At 40.5% G+C, this 27,363-nt stretch overlaps 1 protein-coding gene across 5 annotated transcripts in view; it reads right to left on the bottom strand.

The window, feature by feature from the left end:
• Window positions 1-22,938: 22,938 nt before the first annotated feature.
• Window positions 22,939-27,363, bottom strand: part of WDR7 (WD repeat domain 7) — a 247,568-nt gene continuing 243,143 nt past the window's right edge. For all 5 annotated transcript variants that reach the window (XM_087927448.1, XM_026715294.2, XM_026715277.2 and 2 more), the window contains one exon: window positions 22,939-26,852. In XM_087927448.1, the coding sequence (XP_087783574.1) occupies window positions 26,649-26,852 (204 nt within the window). In that variant the 3' untranslated portion in view covers window positions 22,939-26,648. The remainder of the gene's footprint in view (window positions 26,853-27,363) is intronic.

The raw sequence follows: 27,363 nt of genomic DNA on the forward strand, positions 1-27,363 counted from the left end.
ATTTTCATGTCAAAATGCATTCAGTACCAAATTCAATGAGTTTTGAATCAGTCAAGCACTGAGGTACCTGTCAGGGTTCTGACCGATGCCCCAGTTAAATCATGAGCCTTAGGCCAAGCTATTGTATTTGTCTTTAATATATTTATCTTTTCAGTGCGGATTTTTATATTTTTGTTTTTGTATTTTATATTTGTGCTTTTATTCGATTGTTGCACGCCAACCAGAGTAATTTTTTGTGTGACATTATAAATTTGATAAATAAATATAAACAAACAAATAATTTTGGGCAGCAATGAGAATATAATAGCCTACTGGATAATATCCTCCTTTAAAACAACAAGTCTTATGCTATCTCTCTCACTGGGGTTAATTAATCTAGAGAGATACAGTTATCATGAAGGTATGCCGGTTAAATGCAATTAGACTTACATGTAAATAGAATTGCATATTCTGCATTGTAATGAGGTAGAATTGCAGTTTTTCAATGGAATTTTTCTTTTTTTTCCCCTGTTTTCTTTGGAAAGACCAATTAATCACACATTGATACAACAATTGCAATCAATGCCTGTGGGATTACATGAGTCTTACAGTTCTTCCTGCATTCAAAACACATCAGCACACCAATGCACACTTTTGAAATTTACACACTTACACTGTTGCAACCCTTCTTTTCTCCTTTCCTTTTCCCTTTTCCAGACAATATTTTTAGTTCTTTAATTGGTAATAGATATTTAATATCCTGAGGTCTTCCAGTAAGTTCAACACAACCATTTCTATTTTCTAATAGCCGCAGATCTCACATTTCAGAATTGGCTGACTGTATTTTCTGGACATTTTCATGCAGTAATTAGTTTTGCTCTTGTGTAATTATGAAGATAAGCATTTCTAAAGATAACTGCTTGCTGCATTAGCAAGAACATGGAGGGGGTCAGACACTGACTTTATCAATATATTGTTTTAATGTCATCCCATCACTCAGATTTTACTGATTTGCTATTTCATGTGGAGGGATTTTTGGAGAGCTCATCCCCCAGCCGTGAGCTGAACTGCTTTAAGTTTTTGTACAGATTAAAATAGACATCAACATTTAGAATATACGCAGAATTTAGCCATGAATTAAGTCCCATTGAATTCAATGGGCCTCAGAGGACCAAGGTGGGTGGATATGACATGGCCATGGTTGGGCGTGACATGGAAATTGTGTCGGGGGCACCTGTGGTGGCCAAGTGTTAAGGCAGGACTTCCCTGAGACCCTCCCTCAATCTCATTTATAACTTCCTTCCTTCCTTCCTTTTCTTCTTTTTCTTCCCTCTTCATTCTCCTTTCTTCTTCCTTCCCCTCTTTCCTTATTTTTCCTTCCTTGCTTTCTTCCCCTCTTTCCTTCTTTTTCTTTGTCTTTCCTCTTTCCCTTTCTCCTTTTCTGTCCCTTCTTGGATGCTCAAATGCAAAAGGGGAAACATTTCTCCTTTTGTTTTGTTTTTAGTTTGTTTTGATAGCTCTCTGCCAGTGAAAATGGCGCTCAGGGGGGGACGTGTGCACCCCCATGCCCCATTTTTGGCTGCACCAGCCTCCTTCAACCCTCTGGCAGTAAAAATGGAGCATGGGGGGCACACATACCCCCTGAGCTATGTTTTTACAGGCAGAGGGCTGCAAGAGGCCACCACGGCCAAAAATGGGGCATGAGGGGGCACACGCAGCCCTCCTGAGCTCCATTTTCACTGGCAGAGGCACTGCAGCCCGGTCCTTTGCTGTTTCCAGGCCACGGGTCAGATCTAAGCACCCTGCAGGCCTCATCCAGCCCACAGTCCTTGAGTTTGACACCTCTGAGATACAGTTATTGATAGCTAGCCAAAGTTGCCTTTTTTTTCCTTCAGCTTTTTCCCCTGACTTCATTTTTGTGGTTCTGCCAAAGAAAAATTACAAAGGAATGCATTCCCCTCTCAAATTCCTCCAAAGATTCATATCTCCTTTGCCACAAATACTTCCAGGGTTCCTTTAAAGTAGTAACTAAGTGAGGAAGAGACCATGAGGAATAAAGTATTTGAAAGGCCTGTGGATCTCCTTGCTGAGAAAATTGGAAGCCTGAAGATTTGAAGGCAACAACACCTGATAAGTTGACATTATTGCATTGCCCTGTTACTTGTGGAATATAACAACATGGCTATTATACTTTGGACCTTTAATATCTTCTGGGCCAAGGAAGGGATAGAGATAGCCAGGAGCTGAAAGGCTGGTTTGTTGTTCCTGAGAGCAGGAGCTGACCAACCCTTTGCACTTGTCTCAGCTTGTGACTGTCAGTTATGCAGCAGGTGGAACAGACCTACCATAAGTAATTGCAAGACTGCTATAAGCTTCATTGAGGAAAAGAAAAAAAGAATAGCCTTATGATGCTGCAAATTTCCAACTCAGAAAGCTCAAACTGCCCAAGGAGCTGCTGATACAGTTCTACAGAGGAATTACTGAATCATCTGGACCTCTATAACTGTCTGGTTTGGTTCTGCAACCCAACAGGAAAAATACAGACTTCAGAAGATAATTAGGGCTGCAGAAAAAGCAATTATGACCAACCTGCCTTCAGTTGAGGATCTGTTTACTGCCCGAGTCAAAAAGAGGGCTGTGAAAATATTTACAGACCCCTCACTACCTGGACATAAACTGTTTCAACTCCTACCCTCAATACGATGCTATAGACAGGGTGGGATTTGACCAGTGTAACTACCGATTCGGTGTTTGTATGTTTTGCACTGTGCGCACATTTATATCATCGTCACCTAGCTGCCTGGACAGCTGAGCAGCACTGCGTGTGGGTGCGCAGAGGTTGAAAAAGCACTTTTTTCCTGCTTTTTCAACTGCAGCTGTGTCGTACAAAGCAGCTGTGGTTGAAAAAGCAGGAAATAAAGGTCAGGTAGGAGCCCAGGCAGGCGGGTGGGCCAAAACAACAGCAGACATAGAACCAGTTCTATGTATGCTCTCTGTCTGCTGCTTTTCAGAGCTACCGGTTCTACAGAGGTGGACAGAACCAGTAGAATCCCACCCCTGGCTATAGAGCACTGCACACCAGAACAACTATACAAAAGAACAGTTTTTTCCTGAATGCCAGCACTCTGCTAAATGAATAATTCCCTCAAAACTGTCCAACTATTTACAAAGGCCGCACTTCTATTACTATTAATCTTCTCATTACTCCTTATCATTCATCCTCTCCCACTTGTGACTGCATGACTGTAACTTTGTCACTTGCATCCTTACGATTTATATTGACTGTTTCCTAGTATGATTTGATGGCTTATTGTACCCCTTGACCATAATTAAGTGCTGTACCTTATGTTTCTTGACTCTTGACGAATGTATCTTTTCTTTTATGCACACTGAGAGCATTTGCACCAAGACAAATTCCTTGTGTGTCCAATCACACTTGGCCAATAAAGAATTCTATTCTATTCTATTCTATTCTATTCTATTCTATTCTATTCTATTCTACTCTATTCTATTCCTAATTCTCTTCTCTTCTCTTCTCTTCTCTTCTCTTCTCTTCTCTTCTCTTCTCTTCTCTTCTCTTCTATTCTCTATTCTGTTCTATTCTATTCCTAATTCTATTCCATTCTAATCTCTATTCTATCCTATCCTATCCTATCCTATCCTATCCTATCCTATCCTATCCTATCCTATCCTATCCTATCCTATCCTATCCTATCCTATCCTATCCTATTCTATTTGTCACAATGTGAGCCAGTCTTAGCCTGCTTAATACTGTTAAGGGAGAGAGCAGATATGTTATGCATATGGAGTGATACCAATAGGAGAGCATATTTGTGGTTCACAGTTGAACTGTCAGTCATTTCCAAACAAGGTGACATCACTGATGATGTCACCTAGTTTGGAAATGAAATGTCTGCAAGAAAACTCCCAAGCTTGGAGAGCACCCAGGACCTCACAAGGAGTGGTTTCAGAGCCCACCATGCATTTAAACGACAACACAGTTGCAGACTTTGAAAAATAGGCCAACGTAAGACTGTCCAAAGGATTCTCTGACTATCCTAATGAAAAGATTTTAAAAGTTATTGCTATCAAAGGTCTCTGCCAAGCTAGAAGCCTATGAATGAGCAATCAAATCATACTAGGAAACAGTCAATGTAAATCAATATAAATATAAATCAATATAAATATGGATGATTGCTTACTGTGTTTATTATTACTCAAGGGAAGCAGAGAGGGTTTTATTGCTATTTGTAAATTCATACCAGAGGAAAGATTTAAACTTGTGCATTCAAATTAATCTCCCCAACCTCTTTAAATGTATAAATATGCCCCCTTCGAAGAACAGAGAAGTGTTTCTGTCCAACCGTACAATTTTCATTTGACATTCAGGAAAATAAATTTCCATTTTTATATAAATCTGTATTTTCACTGAGAGCAATTGGTTATCAGTTCCTGACTTCATATTCATATAAAATCAACCGGAGGGTGGGAGCAGTTGAGCCACTCCAGAGAAAACTGTCACCTTTTAATTTTTCATAGCTGATTAATTTTTAATTCTCCAACTTCAGGGACCAAGGCAGGCATCCTATGAAGATAAGACTTCAAAGGACTTTCTTGAATGCCTTCCTGTTTAATTCTTTAGTCTTGAAGGTCCTGGGTGCAGCCAATATAGTTCTCCAGTCATATTCTTTTCATCTTCTCAATCCTTTTCTCTTTTCTAGAAGTTCAGGGTTGCAAGAAAAAAAAAAGACATTTTTTTTTTACTGGTGAACTATTATCCATTGGCAAGAACACAAATGTCTGATTTATTTCTGAATTGAATTGCTTCCTTTAGAGAAAACCAAGGTGTTTACAGTACGCAGGGAGACAAATGAGATACCTCTTTTAGGATAGGGACAATACAGTATTTATTTTAAATGTTTGATAACCGGGATTGCTCTATATAAAACAAGGGAGGGGGGAGAAAGTGGTTGCTGCTGAAAGATTTAGTCAACAAAGTAAGACTAGCTTAAATTTTTAATACAGTGGCAGTGTAAACTCCAGCTGTGTTCAGACAGGCAGGATAAAGCACTGGGAAGCTTTAAGCTGACGTGCTGCTGAGAATGAATGTGCACTGGTTTTATTTCATTTTATTTATTTTATTTTTATATTATTTTATTTTTATATTATTTATTTTATTTTATAGTTATGTTTATTTTATAGTTATATTATTTATTTTATTTTATAGTTATATTATTTACTTTACTATCATTTTTATTTTACTTTATTATTTTCTTTTATTTTTTCTTTTTTTCTTTTATTTTATTGGAATTGTTTTACTTTCTCTGCCCTGTTTTGCATTTCTTCACTCTTTACTGCTAGATAGGTTTCTAGTCCTCTTTTTATGAACTTCTACCCAAATACTTGGATAGGAAGAAGATTCACGCAACCTGATGAGCTTTTATGTTTTTAACCAAGGTTTACTGAATAATGCAAGATGGACTGACCCTGCATAACATATCAAAGCATAAACTGTAGTTGAGAGATTAACTGGTTTTGTATGTTCAGATAAGCAGCTGCTGTTTTGGAGTAGCATGTTGAATAATCCAGCTATGAGTCTGATTTACATGGGAAACAAAAAACATAAGCTTTTAAAGTTCTGTGAATATTGAGCAGTTATACATTGCAAGTGCAGTAGACTCAAAATCCTAGAAATTACATTTCACTTGGTGGCTGGTAAGAGATACACGTAGTTCTTGCCTTACAGTCACTCATTTAATGACTGTTCTAAGCTACCACAGTAGGGGTGTCAAACTCGATTTCATTGAGGGCCGCATCAGGGTTGTGTTTGACTTTGGGTGGGCATGGCCAACTTGATGTCACTCACGTCGGAGGCGCCTGTGGTGGCCCGAGCGCTCTGCCAGAGAAAATGAGCTCCCAAACTCCATTTTCAGCTGTGATGGTCTCCTGCAACCCTCTGCCAGTGAAAACAGAGCTCACAAAGGCCACCCGCAGCCTGCGCAAGCTCCATTTTGGCTAGCAGAAGCACCGTGGGCCGATCCTTTGCTGTTTCCAGGGCAACCCCGCAGGCCAGATCTAAGCACCCCGTGGGCCAGATTTGGCCTGGGGTAGTAGTGCGATTCAAATTTTTTTTACTACTGGTCCTGTGGGTGTGGCTTGGTAGGCGTGGCAGGGGAAGGATACTGTAAAATCTCCAGTCAGAGGTGGTATTTGCTGGTTCTCCGAACCACTCAAAATATCTGCTAACGGTTCTCCAGCACTAGTCAGAACCTGCTGAGTACCACTTTTGGCCTGGGGGCCTTGAATTTGACACCTCTGTACCACAGCATCGAAAAAGGTGAATTACTACTGGTCATTGCACTTTTGACCCTTGCAGCATATGATAAAAATCTGGTCACCTAACAACCAGCATGTATTTATGATGGCTGCAGCACCCTGGTTTCATGGGATCACTTTCTGCCACCTTCAAGGGCCAATGGGGAAAGCCTGACTGCTTAACAACCATGTGGTTCACTTTACAACAGCAATGATTCAACAATATCCATGACAAAAAGGTAGCAAAACTGGGCATGATTCACAACAACCGCCTTGCTTAGCAACAGAAATTCTAATCTCAACTGCGGTTGTAATTTGAGGATTACTTATACTGAATTCCTCTCTTTCCATCTGAGAAAGGACATTATGAACTGTGGGCCCAATTTCCTCTCAATTTGAACTCTGCTCCCGGTTAGGTTTCCGGTATGGCCACCTCAAAAATATCTGCCTGCTTTATGGATAAAGTCATGCTTTGTGCTAACTCAGTGTTCATTTGATGTCACAAAAAAAAATGTAGTTATCTGGACTCATACATCTTCTGTTTGTAAACTGTAGCGATTGAGTATACACAACATGATATAGCAGAGGTACAAAAATTGCAGCCCAGGAAACCAAATTTACTCCTGGTCCTGTGGGCGTGGCTTGGTAGGCGTGGCAGCACCTCTGTGGCAGTGGTAAACTTTCTCCAAGTGGATGTGGAGAATCTTAATTGAAAGATTTAGGTCAGCGAAGGATCAAAATGGGGTTCTTAAACCAAAAGGCCAATGCAATCCTAAGTTGCATTAACAGAGGGATACAGTGAAGATCAAGGGAGGTACTAATACCACTCTATAAAGCCTTAGTAAGACCACACCTAGAATACTGCATTCAGTTTTGGTCACCACATTATAAAAAAGGTGTTGAGACTCTTGAAAGAGGCAGAGAAGAGCAACCAAGATGATTAAGGGACTGGAGGCTAAAACAAATAAAGGTTGCAGGAACTGGGTACGTCTAGTTTGATGAAAAGAAGGATTCGGGGAGACATAATAGCAGTCTTCCAATATCTCAGGGGCTGCCACAAAGAAGAGGGAGTCAAGCTATTCTCAAAAGCAGGACTGAAGGCAAGACAAGAAGCAACGGGTGGAAACTAATCAAGGAGAGAAGCAACTTAGAACTAAGGAAAAATTTCCTGACAGTTGGAACAATTAACTGGATGTTTTTAGAACTGGTCAGAACCTGCTGAATACCACCTCTGGGTGTCCCCTACTCCTAGCATTGCTGCTAAAAAAACCCCATGGTTGATTCACTTGGGCAACAATCTCAGTTGTAGGATACCATTTGTCTGAAATGGTATAGGGCCTTCTGCTTGATCAGCGGGGTTGAACTAGAAATCCTCCAAGGTTCCTTCCAACTCTGTTATTCGTTTATGTCTGAAACCATTGCAAGAAGCATTTTGGTGCTACATGCATGCACACGCACTGGTGTCCCCAGTGGTGGGATTCAAATTTTTTACTACCGGTTCTGTGAATGTGGCTTGGTGGGCGTGGCTTGTTGGGTGTGACGGGGAAGGTTACTGCAAAATCCCCATTCCCTCTCCACCCCGCTAATCTGCTTTCCAGCTCCATTCTCCTGTGCAGGGCAACAAAAGAAGACCCAGCCGATCAGCTGGGACTTGGGAGGCAGAGAATAGATGGGCGTGGGGCCAGTCAGAGGTGGTATTTGCCAGTCCTTTGGACTACTCAAAATTTCCGCTACTGGTTCTCCAGAACTGGTCAGAACCTGCTGAATACCACCTCTGGGGGTCGCTACTCCCAGGATTGCTGCTAAAAAAACCATGGTTGATCCACTTGGGCAACAATCTCAGTTGTAGGAGCCTGCGTGCATGCATGGGCTTGCTTAGAGAAAATTAGAATTTCCCTCCCTATTCAAAACAACATGGGGCTTTCAAACTCCAAGCAATGGGTCCAGAAAGGTAGATCATTCCCTTGGCTAAGCAACCTTCCAAACGCATAACTCTAGCGAACTGTCACATCAACGATGGCCCTAGAAATAAAATCTAGATGGCAGCCTGAGGGTAGATGGGCAAACTGAGAGCTATAATAGACAAAAAAGCAAGCAGGAAATCCAAGGAGTTTAATTCAGTCACTTAGAGGGGATGACAAGGTGCAGCTGATCACACAATCCCTGCTGTTTTTCCAGCGAGTCAAAAGCCTTGGGCTATAATGCATTGATGCAGCTCATCCTGGTCACCACATCAAGGTTTAGGTTCTGGCAGCAGTGGGAGAACCATGGTCGATTTCAGATGCTGGAAAGGGGTCCCCCTCCCTACCTTTCTCTCTCTGTTTGCTGCTTGAAAAAGATTTTTTTAAAAACCACCCAGATCTTTTAACCGTTTCACACCTGCACAGTGGGAGTGTCGGGCTAAGATAAAGGGATAGCCATGATTAACTTTGGATGGGAGCCTGTATCCCTCAGAATATCTGGAGTTCCGACGATGGAGAATGCTCTCTCTGCTACACCACACCGGATGCCTCTCTTAAACCGAGGTGTGCTATGTTTGTGTTTTGTTTTAAAAAACCCTTTCCCATCACTTGAAGAAGAACAAGAAGCCATTTGTTCTGTTTGAATTTCTCAGTGAGATGTTAAGGAACATTTCCTGCTTCCAAAATATGGGCATTTTTAAAAAAAAAATGGTAAGAAAAGAAGTACAAAGTCTACAACAATTTTAGATTACATCCAAGCTTTCCACTCAGATTAACAATAAAACCTTCTGCGATATAACTCATAACTTGAATAACTTCAATACAGCTCATCAGTCTGGAACCCACATTATGTATCTGTTATTAATACAGTTGAGAAAGTCCAGAAATATTTCACAAGAAGAGTTCTCCACTCCTCTACTCGTTGCAGAATGCCAGCAGACTTGAAATTTTAGACCTAGTCAACTGAGAACTACGCCACCTTTGGTCCAATCTAAGTATAGTACATAAAATTATATATTGCATTGTCCTACCTGTCAATGAATACTTCAGCTTCAGCCATAACAACACAAGAGCACACAATAGATACAAACTCAAGGTTAACTGCACCAAACTCGATTTCAGGAAATACAACTTCAGCAACAGAGTGGTCAACGTTTGGAATACCCTACCTGACTCTGTGGTTTCTTCCCCAAACCCCCAAAACTTTAACCTTAGACTGTCTACTATTGACCTCACCCCTTTCCTAAGAGGTCTGTAAGGGGCATGCATAAGTGCACCAACGTGCCTACCGTCCCTTTCCTATTGTTTCTTTCTTTTTTCTTATTCGTATCTATTTCATGCATTCATAACTATGTTTATACTAATACCTGTTATCTTATAATCACTTGACAAAATAAAATAAATAAAAAATAAAAATAAAATAACACATGGCATTTTATATTATATTTTATGCATTTATATATGTATATGTATGGTATTCAGCTTTGTTCGGGTATTTTCCCACATCATTATACTTGTGCTTTTAAAGTTGTAGCAACGTTTCAGCAGAATCTCATCTGCCATCATCAGGCTTCTGTATTGTGTTCGTCTGTGAGTCAGACTTTCACAGCCATTTCTGTTTTAAATTTGGTGCTAGCCTACTGCTGTGTTAGAATGGTTTTTTCTTCATCCTGATTGGTTGGGAGTCTTGGTCTGTGTTTATTGGTCTTGGAGTTTGCTGTGTTCTGCTTGATTGGTGTTTCTAATATCTTCTGTCTGTTTTGTAGCTTGTTTTTTTTGTCTTGATTGGCTGGCAACATTGTGTTTCCTATATTGGAGGCTTTTAGTGCGGCTTGGCTCTGAGTAAATGGATGGCTATCATTTATTAGGAAGCTAGGTTTTATCTGGGTGCCTGGTTGGGGTGTGTTTGAGCTGGAGGTATCGGGGGGATCTGTTTGTGCCCAAGTGTTTGCCTGGCTTGTGGTATGGAGATTTTTTTTTGTTTGAGAGTGCAGGTTTCCAAATAATTGACAGTCTGGTGGAATCATCTCTTCTATTCATGCTTTCAGGTCCTTTTTCAATCTCTATGGCTTCTCTGATAATTCTGTAGCTGGGGTTTTCTATAGTGGCTAGGGTTTTGGCGCCATTGAAGTTGATGCTATGACCTGTGGCTTTCGTGTGTTGGACTAGTGAGGAAGTGTGTTCCATCTTTTTTACTGCATTTTTGTGTTCATCCAGGCGGGTATTTATTCTTCTATTGGTCTGTCCAATGTATGTGGCAGGACATGATGCACAGGGGACTTCATATATGCCTTGGTTTTCCAGGTCAATTTTATCTTTAGGGTTTCTTAGGATGGCTGCTATTTTTCTGTCTGTTTTGAAGGCAGTCTTGATGTGATGCCTATATAGTATCTTACTGATTTTATCTGTAGTACCTCTTAGGTAGGGCAGGACAGCTGTTCCATAGGTCTGTTCATCTTCTAGGTCTCCATTATGTCTCAGTATGTTTTTGTGGATCAGGCCAGTGATTTTGCTTTTGTGGAAGCCATTGGCTGTCAGTACTTTAGTCAGGGTGCATAGTTCAGTCTTCATGTGTGTCTTTTCTGCCAGCCGTTTGGTTCTGGCAATTAGTGTTTTGGCCACGGACTTTATCTGTGCTGGGTGGTGGTGGGATTGGGTGGTGAGGTAGCGGTTGGTGTGTGTTTTCTTCTGGTATATGGTGTGTCCTAGTGTGCCAATACAGGAAACACAATGTTGCCAGCCAATCGAGACAAAAAAAACAAGCTACAAAACAGACAGAAGATATTAGAAACACCAATCAAGCAGAACACAGCAAACTCCAAGACCAATAAACACAGACCAAGACTCCCAACCAATCAGGATGAAGAAAAAACCATTCTGGCACAGCAGTAGGCTCACACCAAATTTAAAACTGAAACGGCTGTGAAAGTCTGACTCACAGACGAACACAGTACAGAAGCCTGATGATGGCAGATGAGATCCTGCCGAAACGTTGCTATAACTTTAAAAGCACAAGTATAATGATGTGGGAAAATACCCGAACAAAGTTGAATAGCATACATATAAATACCTGCAAAAACCTAAGAAAACAAATATATATATATATATATATATATATATATATATATATGTGGATCTTTGGTTGTTCGGGTTTTCTCCGCGTAAGATTCGAAGTATCTAGGCAACGTTTCGATGAAGTCTCATTCATCATCATCAGGCCTCTGTCTTTGGCTCTTGCTTTCAGAGTGATGTGAGGTTGCAGCTGCTTTTTCTTTCTAACTGTCAGTGGGGTGGGATTTGAATGGGTGGGGCTTGGCTGTGTTCTGATTGGGTGGGGGTGTCTTCTCATTGGTGGGGGCCTGGCTGTGTTTTGATTGGTTGGGGGTTGGCCGTGTTCTGATTGGTTGGAGCGTGTTCTGTTCAGGTGGGGCTTGGTTGTGCTCAGGTTAGTCTTAGTTGCTGGGGATTTGAGCTGGAGAGTTGTGATCTGGCTGTTTGGCTTCTAGTTCGTGGTCCTGCTGCATCTTCATAGTGGGTGTCGGTTTGCTTCATATGGCTCAGAGGGTTTGAAGTGGGTAGTGATGTAGCTGCAGTGCAGCTTCTGGTCCATGGTCGTTTCTCATTTTCTGAATGGGTGGGAGTCTGTTTTCTACATGGAAGTGTGGTGGTGGCATCTTGTGTGGCTCTTATGGGTGTGGGTCCGGTGTCCTTCTTCATGTTAGGTATTCGTCTGTTCACGAGGCGGGTTTCAAATGGCTGGAAGGCGGGAGGTGTCATCTCGTTTGTTCATGCTGTGTGGGCGTTTTCTATCTCTATGGCTTCTCTGATTATTCTGCTGTTGAAGTGTTCGGTTTTGGCGATAATTCTGGTATTTTAAAATCAATTTCATGTCCTGTGGCTTTGAGGTGTTGGACCAGGAGGAGGTCGTTTCTTCTTTTTGATTGAGTTCTTATGAAAAAGAAGAAACGACCTCCTCCTGGTCAACACCTCAAGCACAGGACATGAAAGTGATTTTAAAAATCTGACAGTTAGAAAGAAAAAGCAGCTGCAACCTCACATCACTCTGAAAAGCAAGAGCCAAAGACAGAGGCCTGATGATGATGAATGAGACTTCATCAAGCGTTGCCTAGATACTTCGAATCTTACGCGGAGAAAACCCGAACAACCAAAGATCCACATATAAATACCCGAGAACCTCAGAAAACATATATATATATATATATATATATATATATATATATATATATATATATATATATATATATATATATATATATACACACACACACACACACACACACACACACACACACACACATCTATCTATCTATCTATCTATCTATCTATCTATCTATCGATCGATCTATCTATCTGTGTATTATTTCCTTCCTTCCTACATTTCCTCCCTTCCTTACTTCCTCCCTCTTCCTCCGCCTGTTTCCTTCCCTCTTCTGCTCCCATCTCCCTTTCCTTTCTTTTCTTTTTCTTCCCTTTCCACAAACCCAAACAATGCCCCCCTCCAACGTGAAAGAAAGGTTACGTGCCATAGGTTAATGTCACAAAAGACACCTGTGCTGTCAGTCTGGGAAGGACATAATGTTGATGTTTAGCAACTCTGCCGACGCATCCCTGGGAACAGAAGCCAATCTTCTGCGACAATTGTAATTTCCTATAATACTATTTTTCCTATGGAGCTCAAGTGCTCCTCTCATTACAGGTATCTTCTCCAAGTGGAGTTTGTAGAGCTTACAGCAGATGGATCATCCATGATATTGAAGTAATTAACCAGTGGGGTTCCTGGCCATTAAGCAATTTGCCACCGATGGACACAAAGCGGCACTTCTGTTTGGAGGAGACCCTCTCCTGCCTCTTCGCCCCCTCTTTGTCTTCCACTGTCAGAGTTTCAGCAGTCTTCCCTGGTGGCTTAACCAAAAATAAACATTAAAATCCCACTACTTTGGATGGAAGGAAGAAAAACAAGGGGGAGAGAAACAGGGTTTCAATGATCTTTGTTTTTCCTGTGATGGGTCTGGATTTCAATGTAACGGATTTTAAAAGGTTTTCCGAACGCCAGAGCACAAAATGTCAATGCGATAAATTAAATATTGTAAAAATGCGCAGGTAGAAAAGTGCTTGCTTGGAAATATTGACGCACAATATTTGCATTTTGCAAAGGATTTTGGATACTTAGGGCACTAGTTATTACAATTTACATCCATTGAAACTTAAGTTAGCCACAAAAGCTGCACACCAGCTAGCCTAATGAAGGAATATAAATTAGCTTTCTCTCTAGGTACCTCAGAGCAGTTTGTGTGTGTCTGTTTGTGTTTGTCCATGTGTGTATATATAATCTAATAATAGCACTATCAGCTAAAGAAATGGTAGCTGTGACTTCATGTTGTTGAGCATATAATAAAATTATAATTTCAGGGAACATGTTATAGTGATTTCATTGGGTCACACTTTCTCTCCCCTCTCAGCTTTAGATGTTTCAGAGGCATTTTCAGTTTTAAAGCTAGAAATGCAAAACTGTTTCTATTTCGTTTTCTTGGCACTTTCCTATCTCCCACGTTATTATCAGGCAGCAAAATTTAGGGGTGCTTCCTTTCTCCTGATTGGTTTGGTCACAGTGTTGAAACTTCAAGCTATATGCATATATTTTATAATATTCTGTAGTTTTTATTAATTTATAATATGACATACAAAGAGAATACAAAAAGTAAATATTAGGGAAATTAGGGAAGGAAAAAGGGAAGTGGATAGTGGGGGAAAGTAAGGGAAAAAGAAAAATAAAAGGCACTGACTTCCAACTCCTTTGGTGCAGTAAAATAAAGCATTAACCTCTACCCTCAACTTTTTACTTTTTCATAATAGCCATTTCTATCACAACAAATCTATCTAATCGGTAAAACCCAAAATCAAAGTTTCATTTTTTCCCACCTCAAGCACAAAGTCCAGAAGTGGTTTCCAAGTAGAAATAAAGGTATTTGTGCTTTTTTTTTTCTTTTATCAAGACAGTCAATTTAGCTATCTCTGCTAACTCCATCAGCTATAATTTTTGAATGCAACTTGGCCATTCACAGGGACATTCTTAAGAGAACATCAGTAAAAGGTCAGAGTCTTACCTGGAATCAAATTCGCAGATGCTCTTTAACAGTGTTGGGCTGCAACCAGTTTGACAACCGTTTTGGTGAGTGCAATCACACCCATTTTAAACTTAAAAACTTACCTTCTTAGTCAACGCTGGTAAATAGAACAGCTGAGGTACGGAAATCCGTTGTGCTGCATGAATCAGCTGTGCTAAAAAACAGGGAAACATAGGACAGGAAAGGGCAGGAGCAGGTGGGTGGGGCCAACAGCTCACTGGAACTACCAGTTGGCTAGAACTAGTCTGAACCGGTAGCAGCCCACTACTGCCCTCCAGGAGAATTAGGATAACAGATAACAGATAAACAGAGTGGGAAGGGACCTTGTAGGTCATCTACAACCCCCCACCTGTTATGGTTAGCTGGCAGCAGGTGCGGATGGCTGAGGAGAGCGAGGAATCGGATGAGGAACCAGGACCATTAGGGAGTGGACTGATGACTTCAGAGATTGTGGGGGCTGGCAGCAGCAATGAGGAGGTTCCCGAGAAGCCTGTGCCAAGTGTGCGTGTGTGCAGGGCTGCTCGCAGGAAAGAGCAGCTGCAGAAGCATGAGCGACTTGAGAGTAAGGCTGCAAGGTAATGGCCCCTCCTTCAAGAAGATAAAAGCCAGCTGCAAATAGGACGTTCTTTGCAGGAAGCAAACTCGAGCCTCATGGGCATTGCAGTATCTTAGTTGGTATTTGAAGACTCTTGCGTTGTAAAATATTTCTAGGTAACCTTATCTGTTATTTTTGGCAGCCTTGTGGTGTTTTGGTGAGGCTCGTGCTAATCAAAGTTAATTAGTTTGCAGCAGCCATTTAACCGGGGATTCGTAAGAAGCATTAAAAGGTTTCTATTCCCTTTGGTTCATGTTTGTTTTATTGGAAAAGGGTTTGGGTCAGAACACCACCCAAGCGGGAGACTCTATACCATTTCTGACAAATGGCAGTCCAATCTCTTCTTGAAAGTCTCAAGTGATGACGCTCCCACAACTTCTGAGGGCAACTTCTGTTCTATTGGTTGATCGTTCTCTCTGTCAGAAAGTTCCCACTTATTTCTACGTTAAATCTCTCCTTGTTCAGTTTCCATCCATTATTCCTTGTCTGGCCTAGAGGCACTTTAGAAAATAGCTTGACCCCTTCCTCCCTGTGGCAGCACCTCAAATATTGGAAGACAGCTATCATGTCTCCCCTGGTGCTTCTCTTCACTAGACTAGCCATGCCCAGTTCCTGCAACCGATCTTCATATGTTTTAGTTTCCAGTCCCCTAATCATCCTGGTTGCTCTTCTCTGCACTTTTTCTAGAGTCTCAACATCTTTTTTATAATGTGGTGACCAAAACTGAACGCAGTACTCTAGGTGTGGTCTTACTAAGGCTTTATAGAGTGGTATTAGTACCTCACTAGGAAAACTTCACCATACAGTACTTAACAATTGCTGCCATCTGTGCGTGAAGTTTATTCTCTTGGAAGAAGAGAATTCACTTGCAATGATGCTGTTTTAGCAAGGCACCCATAGAGGTGTCTTCCTTGTTGTAGTAAACATGGCAACGTGGTGACACATTAACTCATTCCGGCAACGGTAGAAATGATGAACATTATATACAGCTGCAATGGAGGTCTGCAATTCCACGCTCCTCTCTCTTGGGTTTGGGGCCATGTCCTTTTCTCCTTTCTTATTTTCTTTTATTTCTATGTATTTATTTTATACGTTGTCAAAGAGGAGAGAGAGAGAAAGCCATAAAGTGCTTTAACAAAAAATGTGAAAAATCACACACTTTATGTGATTTTTACAGCAAAAAATAATAATAGTATGAGGTGTCATTATAACAGCAAACAATTTCAATTCTATGTATACTTATCTAACGGGAATATTATTCAAGTGTGTATATATATTTCAATACATTTATGACAATCTTTTAAAAATCTGTATAAACAAGTTCCGTATTTCATTATATTTGTCCATACAAAGTCTATGTCTTTAGGGAATCTATAATAAGTAGCAAGTGTCTTTAATCCACTGAATAAAAGGGGCATGCATTTATCTTTTCAATGTTGCAATATCAGTCTTTTGGACATAGTAAGGGCATGGAGAATCCATTTATGTTGTCCTGTTGTCAAATTCCATGTACCAGATTAATTTCCCCACCTTGGTCCCTGAAGGATGCATGGACTTCCTCTTCATCTGGACTTCAGGCTGGCTGGAGAATTCTGGGAGTTGAGGTCCATATATCCTTAAGGGACCAAGGTTGGGAAACATACTGTTTCAGATATATAATTCAAAAAGTGATTATCCTCTGAAAATTTTAGCTTTTGTTGCACAATCACGTTTCTAGAATTCACAACTTTCTCTCTACGTCTTCTCACTTGCCATCCCTGCATGTTCCTCTGCTAAAGTGCCCATGTTCCATAATGATCATTGTTTTATATGTATGTAACATCTAGAAGGCATAGAAAATGCCTTTGTTCTTTGCATTTATGTCAGATCAAAGTTTATATGTATTAAAAATGCAAAGAGGTCCATTATCCATCATAGTTCTTCTAAACAGCAGATTGGCAAGAAGCAATAAGGGTAGGGTTGAGGTGCAATAAACACAGCCACCACATCACCTATAAGTCTTCCATCACTTATGGTGCTACTTATGGCAGCAAAGCATTGGAATGATACCTACCTACTCAAACAATCTTGGAATGAATTGAATGACAACTAAGGAACTAGATCAGGGGTGTCAAACTCAAGTCCCAAGGTCAGGATCTGGCCTGCAGGGTACTTAGATCTGGCCCACGGGGCTAGGCTGGAAACATCAAAGGACCGCCATGCGGTGCCTCAGCTAGTAAAAATGGAGCTCATGGAGCACGCAGCCCGCCCCCCCCAGCTCCATTTTCACTGACAGAGGGTTGTAGGATGTCATCACAGCTGAAAATGGGTCACGGGGGGCCCACGCACAGCCCCCTGGGCTCCATTTTCACTAGCAGAGGGCTAGCAAAACAAACTGAAAGCAAAGCAAAAGGAGAAATGTTTCCCCTTTTGCATGCAAGAAGGGATACGAAAGGAGAAAGGGAAAGAGGAAAGACAAAGAAAAAGAAGGAAAGATGGGAAGAGGTCCAGGAAGGAAAATTAAGGAAAGAAGGGAAGGAAGAAGAATAAATAGGGAAGGAAAAAGAAGAAAAGGAAGGAAGGAAGGAGATTATAAAGAGTGAGGGAGGGTCTCAGGGAAGTCCTGCCTTAGCACTTGGCCAGCACAGGTGCTCCCGACATGAGTGACATCGAGCTGGCCACACCTCCTGGCCATGCCACATCCTCCCAACCCTCCAAGGTCGAACACAACTCTGGTGCGGCCCTCAATGAAATCAAGTTTGACACCCCTGAACTAGAACAAATTGAAGAAATCTAAGAAGTGGCTCACACTGAACGGACTGACTGACTGTGTAATCAAGCAATGACTTCTCTAGAAGAGTGGCAAAGCCTAGAGAGAGCCTCTATAGACTGGCTCCATCATATCATACGGATACATTGCATGGATTGCTTAGTTTCAGCCTCAAATGGTGAGTGAATCCAGCCAGTCTTCCAATATTTGAGGGGCTGCCACAGAGAGGAGGAAGGGGTCAAGCTATTTTCTAAAGCGCCTGTAGGCCAGACAAGGAATAATGGAAGGAAACTGAAGGAGAGATTTAACTTGGAAACAAGGAGAAACTTTCTGACAGTGAGAACAATCAACCAATGGAACAGAAGTTGCCCTCGGAAGTTGTGGGAGCATCATCACTTAAGACCTTCAAGAAGAGATTGGACTGCCATTTGTCGGAAATAATGTAGGGTCTCCCCCTTGGGCTAGATGACCTACAAGGTCTCTTCCAACTCTGATTATCTGTTATCAGACTTTGATTAACTATGGTTTATGGCTTAGCATGCCATAGAAACCTAGCCAACTTTAGTTTAATCTGGAAATTAGGATTACAGTAGTGCAAATCATGGCTTAGTTACTCAGCTAGAGGTGGTCCTCGAGATATGACCACAACTGAGCCCAACATTTCTTTTGTTAAGTGAGTTTTGCCCCATTTTACGACCTTTCTTGCCACCATTGTTAAGTGAGTCACTGCAGTGGATAAGTTAGCAACATGGTTATTAAGTGAATCGGGCTTCCCCATTGATTTTGCTTGTCAAAAGGTTGCACAAAGTGATTGCATGACCTTGGGACACAGCGATGGTCATAAGTATGAACTGGTTGCCAAGCATCTGAATTTTGATCACATAATCATTGGGCTACTACAAAGGTTGTGAGAAAAACAGCCATAAGTCACTTTTTTTTCAGTGCCGTTGTAACTCTGAACGGTCACTAAACTGACTGTTGTAAATCAAGGACTATCTGTAGGAGATGCACCTCCCTTGGAAAAATGTTAACAACCTTTTGTTACATTATTACAATACATTCACCTATACCAGAGTTTCACTGCATTGTTTTCAGTGGATTTTGGGGGGAGGCGTTGATATGAAGACTACACTGAAAGGAGATAGCAATAGCAAAATGTTTAAGAACACCTGGCTTAGGATAATGAGTAAATTTAGCTATCTTTACTCAATGTGATTTAGTCAAGCATGCGGGTGGCTCAATTTTTAGCATACAGGGAAGAGTGAAGAAGTCTAGGATTGGTTTCATTCGAATTTGACTGCTTCCTAGTATGATTTGATTGCTTATTGTACCCTATGACTATTATTAAGTATTGTACCTTATGATTCTTGACAAATGTATCTTTTCTTTTTATGTACACTGAGAGTATTTGCACCAAGACAAATTCCTTGTGTTTCCAACCACACTTGGCCAATAAAGAATTCTATTCTATTCTATTCTATTCTATTCTATTCTATTCTATTCTATTCTATTCTGTTCTGTTCTGTTCTGTTCTGTTCTGTTCTGTTCTGTTGTTCTGTTCTGTTCTGTTCTACTCTACTCTACTCTATTTGTGGTTGGACTGTGTATGTTCATCTGTAAACACACACGCACACACACAAAAAAATTCAAAGAGAATGCTTAGCTCCTTACAAGCAATTTTGGCATGAAATCTCCTGGACTATAATAAAAGCAGATACCCTACACAAGAGAAGGGCTTCAGGATAGAATATGGGATTTCTGCATCCCTACCTCCCATATGCCACCCCAGATTTTCCTCCACCACATTCCAACCCCAAAAAAGGAGAAGAAAGCTCCTTGAATTCATAGGCTTAATTCTTGAAAATGGGACTCTGCACATTTGTGTGTATTTAATCACCGCTGGCTGCACAATCTTATTTGGCAAAGTAAATAGAGAGAGAGAGAGAGAGAGAGAGAGAATGCATGCAATTTCTGAAATTTTCTGCTTTTCTTTTTGACCTTTTTGTTATTTATACATTATCGATGCTTTCTCCGAACCATTGTACAAAAACACCTTGAAGTGTCAAGCTTTAAAAATGAGTCTTTTTTTCCTCTCTTTCTCCTGTGCAGCTTGGATTATCTTGGCCTTGTCAAAATACATTCTCTAGTTAGAGCTTGGAAATATTTCCCTCCTGGCTCCTCCGTATTGATTTTTTTCCACACTCAGTCCTGTCTGTCAGCTGAAGAGGTGAAAGGTGAAAGTTCATTCGGCACTGCCTGGCTTTACCTTCCTGTTAATGTCGTGCCCTTTCTGCATTTGATCAGTTTATGTGATCAGCAATAGAAGGGATCCAGAGCCAAGTCTACCTGTAGGGAAAACAATATTTCATCTACCAGCGATTTTAACACAGGAACACACCTTAAGATTCAAGAGGCTCTTGCCATATTAAAATGAGGAAAGTTTATGGGGTGCCTCCTCTTTTCTTCTCTTCTTGGATTCTTCCTACCATACCATTCTGCCTTCTCCAGTGGAAAAATTCAAAGGGAAAAAAAAAACTGAATTAGTTTCCTTTGGAAGAATAATTGATTGCTGATTTATGTCCAATAAACTGTCCTTATCTAAATTCTTTTTTGGATGATTTTTTTTTTATGGAGGTGATAGGAGAAAAAGAAGTGCACATATGTTTACACACAGAATACAGATACACAATATGAGAGAGAGAAAGAGAGGGAGGGAAGGAGGGAGGGAGGGAGGGAGGGAGAGAGAGAGAAAAAAAGAGAGGGTTTTTTTTAAATATATAATTAATTTCCAGGATAGAATTGCAATTCTAAAAAAAATGTTCATTTTGTTCCAGTTTAGACTTTTAAGTACTTTTTTCCCTTCCAAGTCTCATTCTTTATCTGCTGTAATGAAATGTCCCAAAGGGTTAAATTTACAATCCGGTAGGTCAAGATTCAAGTCATGGAAACTCACTGGGTGATGTACCTCAAAATGTTGTTGTAGTGGGTTATTTAAAAATAAGATAGAGAAACGATGCTCTTGGAGAAAAGGCAAGATACATATCCAGCAATTAAATAAAGTGAAGATCAACCTAGAGAGCAGCCAAAATAATGGCTGCTGTGGCTAATAGGGGAGCTCTTACAATTCATGGCTACTATGGCTAGATAACAGAAACTATGACTAAGTCAGCCTTTGCCCAGATTTATTTATATAATTTATTAAATTTATATAAATGCCCATCTAAAAGGGACATGGTAACTGAGTGGCTAAGAGGCTGAGCTTGTCAAGCAGAAAGGTTGGCAGTTCGGCGGTTCGAATCCCTAGCTCCGCTTAACCAAGTGAGCCCCCGTTACTTGTCCCAGCTTCTGCCAACCTAGCAGTTTGAAAGCACGTAAAAATGCAAGTAGAAAAATAGGGACTACTTTTCCCACTTTGGTGGGAAGGTAACAGCGTTCCGTGCCCCTTCAGTGTTTAGTCATGCCGGTCACATGACCATGGAGACGTCTTTGGACAGTGCTGGCTCTTCGGACAGCTTTGTAACAGAGATAAGCACTGCCCCCTAGAGCCAGAAATGACTAGCACATATATGCAAAGGGAACCTTTACCTTACTGTCCATCTCACAGTTCGGAGCTACTTTGCATGGCAAGATGTCTTGAGTTGTGGCCCTTCCTTGTAAAGGAAACCTTGTCAACAATAAACTGTCTTCTCACCTCCCAGTAAGTACTGGAATATGTTCTGCATGGAGCTATTTTTTAAAAAAACTACTAGGAATTTGCAATTGATCCCAAATGGAGCAACTTGCTTGTTGATGGGTGATTTTGCTATTGATACCTAATACAGATTCTGTGGCCGCTACATTGGCTACCCGGAATAATTCCAAGGATTGTTTTTGATCCTCTTCTTTTATTGTGCACATCTCAAATGTCGGCTTTAAGGATGCTCTCCACAAAGAATCCTGGGTTGGATAATGTGAGAAACTTTTTTTTCATAAGTAGCCCGCTTGCCATGGAAAAGCTCCCAGCCAGTAGTCCAGATGGATTTGAAAACACTGTACTGCTTTTTTTTTTGAAAGTTCATTTTTGTATTAAAATATTGCCAATGCTTTTATTCTACTTCATTGTCTGTTGCCGTAAGTTTCCATGGAGTAGTACAGTAAATAAATACATTTGATTCTTCTTCACCCTAACATCCACTGAAATGGAGGAGAATCTAGAAACACCCAAGAATTGCCAAGCTGCAATTCCTAGGATTACTGCAGGAAAATACTAATAATGGCAATATTCAACAATTCTAGAAAGCCAGAATGCTTCCAATCTACTCAAATGTAGAATTCATCAAGCAGTACTGCTAAATTCTCTGCCATTTCCCAATGTTGAGTACATACGGTATGTATGGCACTAGTATTCATGTTAATGTATTCTAGGTACCATTGAGGTTTTGATGATTTCATGGGCAAGTGCCCGGCATTGTTATAAGCTAGTTTCAGTAAAACTCGCTTTATAAATTTAGTAGTAACAGGTCATTAATATTTTGACCTGTCTCTGGCAGAAACTTGTAGCTTTTCCAAAGGATGCTTCTGTGACCTGATTCCATCCATCCATTTTATTCTCTTTATTCACTGTCTTCATGCCAATCATCATCAATTTGTGTAGTCCATCATCTGCTTGCAGATGTGAGTTTCTGTTTGCTGATCTTTGCCTCAAGGGAGCAGTCAGTCTGCCTGTGGCCCAGGACTGATTGAGTGATTGGTTCTTCTTGTACTCCATGACACTCTTGGTATTGTCTCCAGATCCATAATTTGGAGAGGTCCATTTTTTGTCTCTTTTTTGCTCTCTCTCTTTTTCAACGTCTGGCTTTCCTAGCAATACAGCACTAGGGAACGTATTGAAGAGTTGCTTTGATTTGTTTATGCATATGATATTGTCATTACCTGTTTCCCTTCTAGGATTAAAATCTCTTTCAGTTTTTCAGCATGTTTCATCCGTTCTTGAAATCAAGCAAACAAAACCATTGACATTCATTTGCCATCAAGTGTTAAGTCCATTCATGGAGAGCAGGAGATAGCCTTATTTACAATGGGTCTCATGCAAACAGAAAGTGTTGCTAAGTGGGATGGTGAAAATTAGAATGCAAGTACAATTTAGTGTTGTTTTAGAGAAATTACCCATTTATGTCCTCTCTATCTGGACAGCAAATAATAAGAATCGTGCAGTTTCTTAGAGGCAAACATTTTAATCAGTTACCATACACTGCGACTTCAGTAGTGACAACATTTTCATACAGGTGTCTCATCATGTCATCTTTTGCTTGTAAACTGCCAATGAAGCCACGCACGTTGCTACATTTACAAGGACAAATCCAAATACAGTACTAAACAAATCAATAAAACACTAAAAGCTTACACCGGAATGACAATACAAATTTTACTGCAGTGCTGAAAGATCTAGGCTATGATGAAATTTACAGTGAGGGCTGAGTAAGTCTCTCCGATGCAGATTTGCATAAGGGGAATCTTAGGGGAATTTAAGAAGCCTTGGCAAAAATCCACTCGGTGCTACTCTAGCATAGCACCGTTCGTTTCAGTGAAAGGAGCCACGCAAGGCTCCTGTGCCGGGCCAAGTGGATTGTTCAAGTAACCAGTACATAAATATTGATTTTCCTGTTAAATTACTCCTTTGTAGAGGCCAGGTTTTCTATTGGTCTGCTTTTGTTTGAACAGACATAATGCATCAAGTTATGCATCTTCCGAAGACACAGCTCCAAGAGTTCATCCCTCCCACGCCATCGTAATATTCAAAATAGGTTTAGATCCTTCGTAGCAGCAAATAATGTCTTGTGGATGAAAGCAGGTGGATGTGTTTTTCCATCACATCTCAAAATGCTGGAAATTCTTTGTTTGAAAAACAAGACATGGTAAAATAAAAGGAACAGTTACAGCCGATTGTAACATTTGGGAACCGGACACCCTCCACTCAAAACAAAGATGGAAGTTTCCTATAAGCCCTGCTGAAATTGTGCAGCACAACTTTAAAGATTTGCTCTCCTTTTGCATAACACAGTGTAGTATGTCTAGAATATCTAAGTTGGGCTTCCATGTTATAAATGCAGAGAGCCTGCTGTATATCAAATGGGAGTCACTTGCTGGTTCTTCAAACTTGCCTTGTGATAGGCGGCATTTTTTTGTCTAGATCCTGATGCATATTATTGTATATTTATCTTTTCTCCCTAGGTCACTGGTTGTTGTAAGGAAATTCATAGTATCATATTGCAGGTAACTGTTAGACCAGGGGTGTCAAACTGGCGGCCCATGGCCCAGATGCATCACGTGCTGGCCACGCCCACCCCAGCTCCGCGAATGGGAAAAATGTCGTGAAACGTCAGGTGACAACAGTGAGTTTGACACCTGTGTTTTAGACTATGTTTTGAAGGGAAACCAAAAACCTTCTCCTTACTGGAGTGCATTTTTTAATTGGCAACCCTCAGATTACCATAATGTAGGCTTCGGCCCTTAGTAGGCCTACACTAATAATAGGCTCCAAGTGCCCTGAAAACATTTTAGCTACAAACTCCCACAATCCTTTGCTTCTGGGTTGATGGCAGCTAGAAATCCAAACATCCCAGGAGATTGGAGAGTCCCTGCTGAGATGCAACAAGTACCATTATGCAGATAGCTTTAGTAAATTTGGAAAGCTGCCTCTTCAATTTGCCTTATTGCTTGGAAATGGTCTCTGCAGAGTCTTGTTTATTTCAGGAAATATTAGCTAACCTTGCAATAAGGAATGCGCTTTTTTCCTCTCACGCATCATTCTATGGGACCACACAGATTGAAGGAATCAATGTGGAAAAAGAATGTGTGGATAACAGAAGAAATTATACATAATAAAAAAGAAAGTTATCTGACAGGGAGTATCCCTATCTATCATTCACTGTACCGTTTATGCTGTCATTGTAATATAATTCAACGATGGTGTACATTTCTGGGAATTCCGGGGAAATTACTCATAAGCAGGTGCACACATGATATGTTTCTTTAACGCCCCACGCCCCCCACCCCTCGAAAAACTGAAAATTTACAACTGAATTTATCTCCACCAAACCATAGGTCAAAAGCACAAAGTTACGGTGCTGTAAAACATTTTGAACAATTTCTTACTGTTTTTTAAAAAATTCTCAACGTAACGAATTATGGCTGATATAATGCTAGCTCCCACTAAATTGTTTGATAATAATATCAATGTATACAAAGCACCAGGAATGTTTCAGTGCTATGTAGGAAGGCAAGATGATGCACAACATTCATTTCTGGGGAGAGGATACAGATGCTCTGCTCCAAAAAATGCATCTAGTTGTCCTTCTTGATTCTTCATCCTTCAATTTCCACAATCAAATTTTCCACAGGTGCAATTTTTGCTAAATTTATCAGCATGCATTAAGAGCAGTTTCTCTGTATTCTCATATTCAAGTCTAGAAGTACATGTATACTATACATACAGTATGTTAAACACACCAGCATTTCAATAAAATATTTTCTACATTTTCCCCCCTTAGCTGTATAAGGAAGGGAGTGGGGTGGGAGACAGACCATGTTTTTCAGGAAAAATAAATATATAAGACGTAGGCGATATGTGAATGCTAATCAGCCTGATTAAGGATAACACTTGAAATGGACCCGAAGGTTAACTTTTCTTCATATTTCTTGCAATAATGATAAAGATATGTTTTATTAAATAATTCTAACTCTTAAATCTTTCCTCTGATTAATCCAAATGATATAAGTTTGCTGTATCATAATTAGTGACATACGTATGTCACAAGAGAGTTTGACGATATAAACAGTCTTCATTTTTTTGCAAGAGGAAGCTGTAGAAGAGCTCATTTGTGGATACATAGATATGATATTGATACATATAATAGCAGCAAATATCTATATCCCCATTATCTCTTTCGTATTCTTGTATAAATTTTCACTGAAGGGGAAATTCTTTTTCCCCAACCTAAGAAACATAAAATCACCTTTTCACTAATGGGAATATGCCATTGTTTCCATCTTGATTAGAAATTACACAAAGAAAATGATTTCTCCTTTTCTATACATTTTCTTACAAAATCCCAAACCCGAAATATATAATGGGTCTTTAATGCCATTAACCAGTGATATTAGTACAGTAGGCATCTCAGATTCTAGATATATATGTGACATATGACTCTCTTTTTTTTCAGGTAAAAAATGCCAAAAGAGTACATGTGGGACTTGTGGATCTTTTCTGATTCTATCAGAATTTCAGAAAGGAACAGAGCATTCTTACTCCAAGATCTTCCAATAACTTGGAAGAATTTCAGTGTAAACACATAAGCTTTGGTAAACATGACATTTCAAAACACTTCAAAGGAATTTTTTTTCCATTTAGGCTCTGAGTTGTGAAAGTGATTTTCTTTCTCAAAGTCAGTAGAAACCAAGATTCTCACCAATCTAGCCAGACTCAAGTTACATTCTCAATTCTCCTGTTTTATTTTTTTTCCTTCTCGTAGCGATAAAGAGAAAACTCTTGCAAGATGTTCTAATTGCTGAATGGGTTTGCATTTCTCTAAAATTAAAGTTCTCTTGGCAATTTTAAGATGCGTGGACTTCCAATTCCCAGAATTCTCTAGCCAACTGGCGGGGGAATTCTGGGAGTTGAAGTCTATGTATTTTAAAGTTGCCAAGGTTAAGAAACACTGCTCTAAAGGAGCTATGCAGAAGCAAGGAGAACGTATATTGCCTGGCCAATCCTGGTCCATAAATCTTTGGGTATTTAATACCTCCAATATTAAGATCATAAAGAGGGTAGAATCAATTTACAAGAACTTTCAAGACACATTTGTACTGAGAACTGGGGTTGGTGGGTTGTGGGGGGGAAGAAGCCTCTTTCACACACCCTGACTTTACACCACAAATCGATGTTCTTTGCCATCGTGGGCCATCAGGATAACATTGCGGTTCGAAGTCCAGATAAGCCTGACCAGTTTGAGGGCATTATGTGAACCTGGAGATGCAGGCTGGACTGGAGGCACCTGGTAGGTTTTAATACAACGGAGCTGCGGTGCAGAATTCAGCATCCCGATGCTTCCCAAAAGAGAGGTGTTCATCTGGCATTGGGAGAAAGGGGAGAAAAAAAAGAACAAGTCAGCCATTACTGAAATCCATACATTTGCCTTATGAAGGGATATGGATAGCCCTTGACTTAAGACCATTTATTTAATGACCATATGAACCAAGGATGGGAATCAGAATTTTTAACAACCACTTCTGTGGGCGTGGCTTAGGTGGTGGGCGTGGCTTAGGTGGTGGGCGTGGCTTGGTGGTCATGTGACTGGCTGGGTGTGGCCAACTCATCATCACTCACATTGAGGCACGCATCTCTTTGCCAGGCCTCTCATGACTGTGGGGATGCTGCAACAGTCGTAAGTGTGAAAAATGGTCATAACTCACTTTTTTCAGTGCCATTGTAACTTTGAATGGTCCCTCCACACAAGCAAAGTACCAGCAAAGGAGGAAAAAAAAAAACTCTAGAGAAGTTCCAGAGACAGGAAGTCTAATCCTGCCAAGAATGTAGTAAGGGTTAACGGGGAGGCAGTTTCTGTAAGCAACACCAGAATG

This window comes from Pseudonaja textilis, chromosome 2 (genome assembly GCF_049901715.1).
Source record: "Pseudonaja textilis isolate UNSWEBS1 chromosome 2, rPseTex1.2, whole genome shotgun sequence".
In the NCBI taxonomy this organism is placed as follows: domain Eukaryota; kingdom Metazoa; phylum Chordata; class Lepidosauria; order Squamata; family Elapidae; genus Pseudonaja; species Pseudonaja textilis.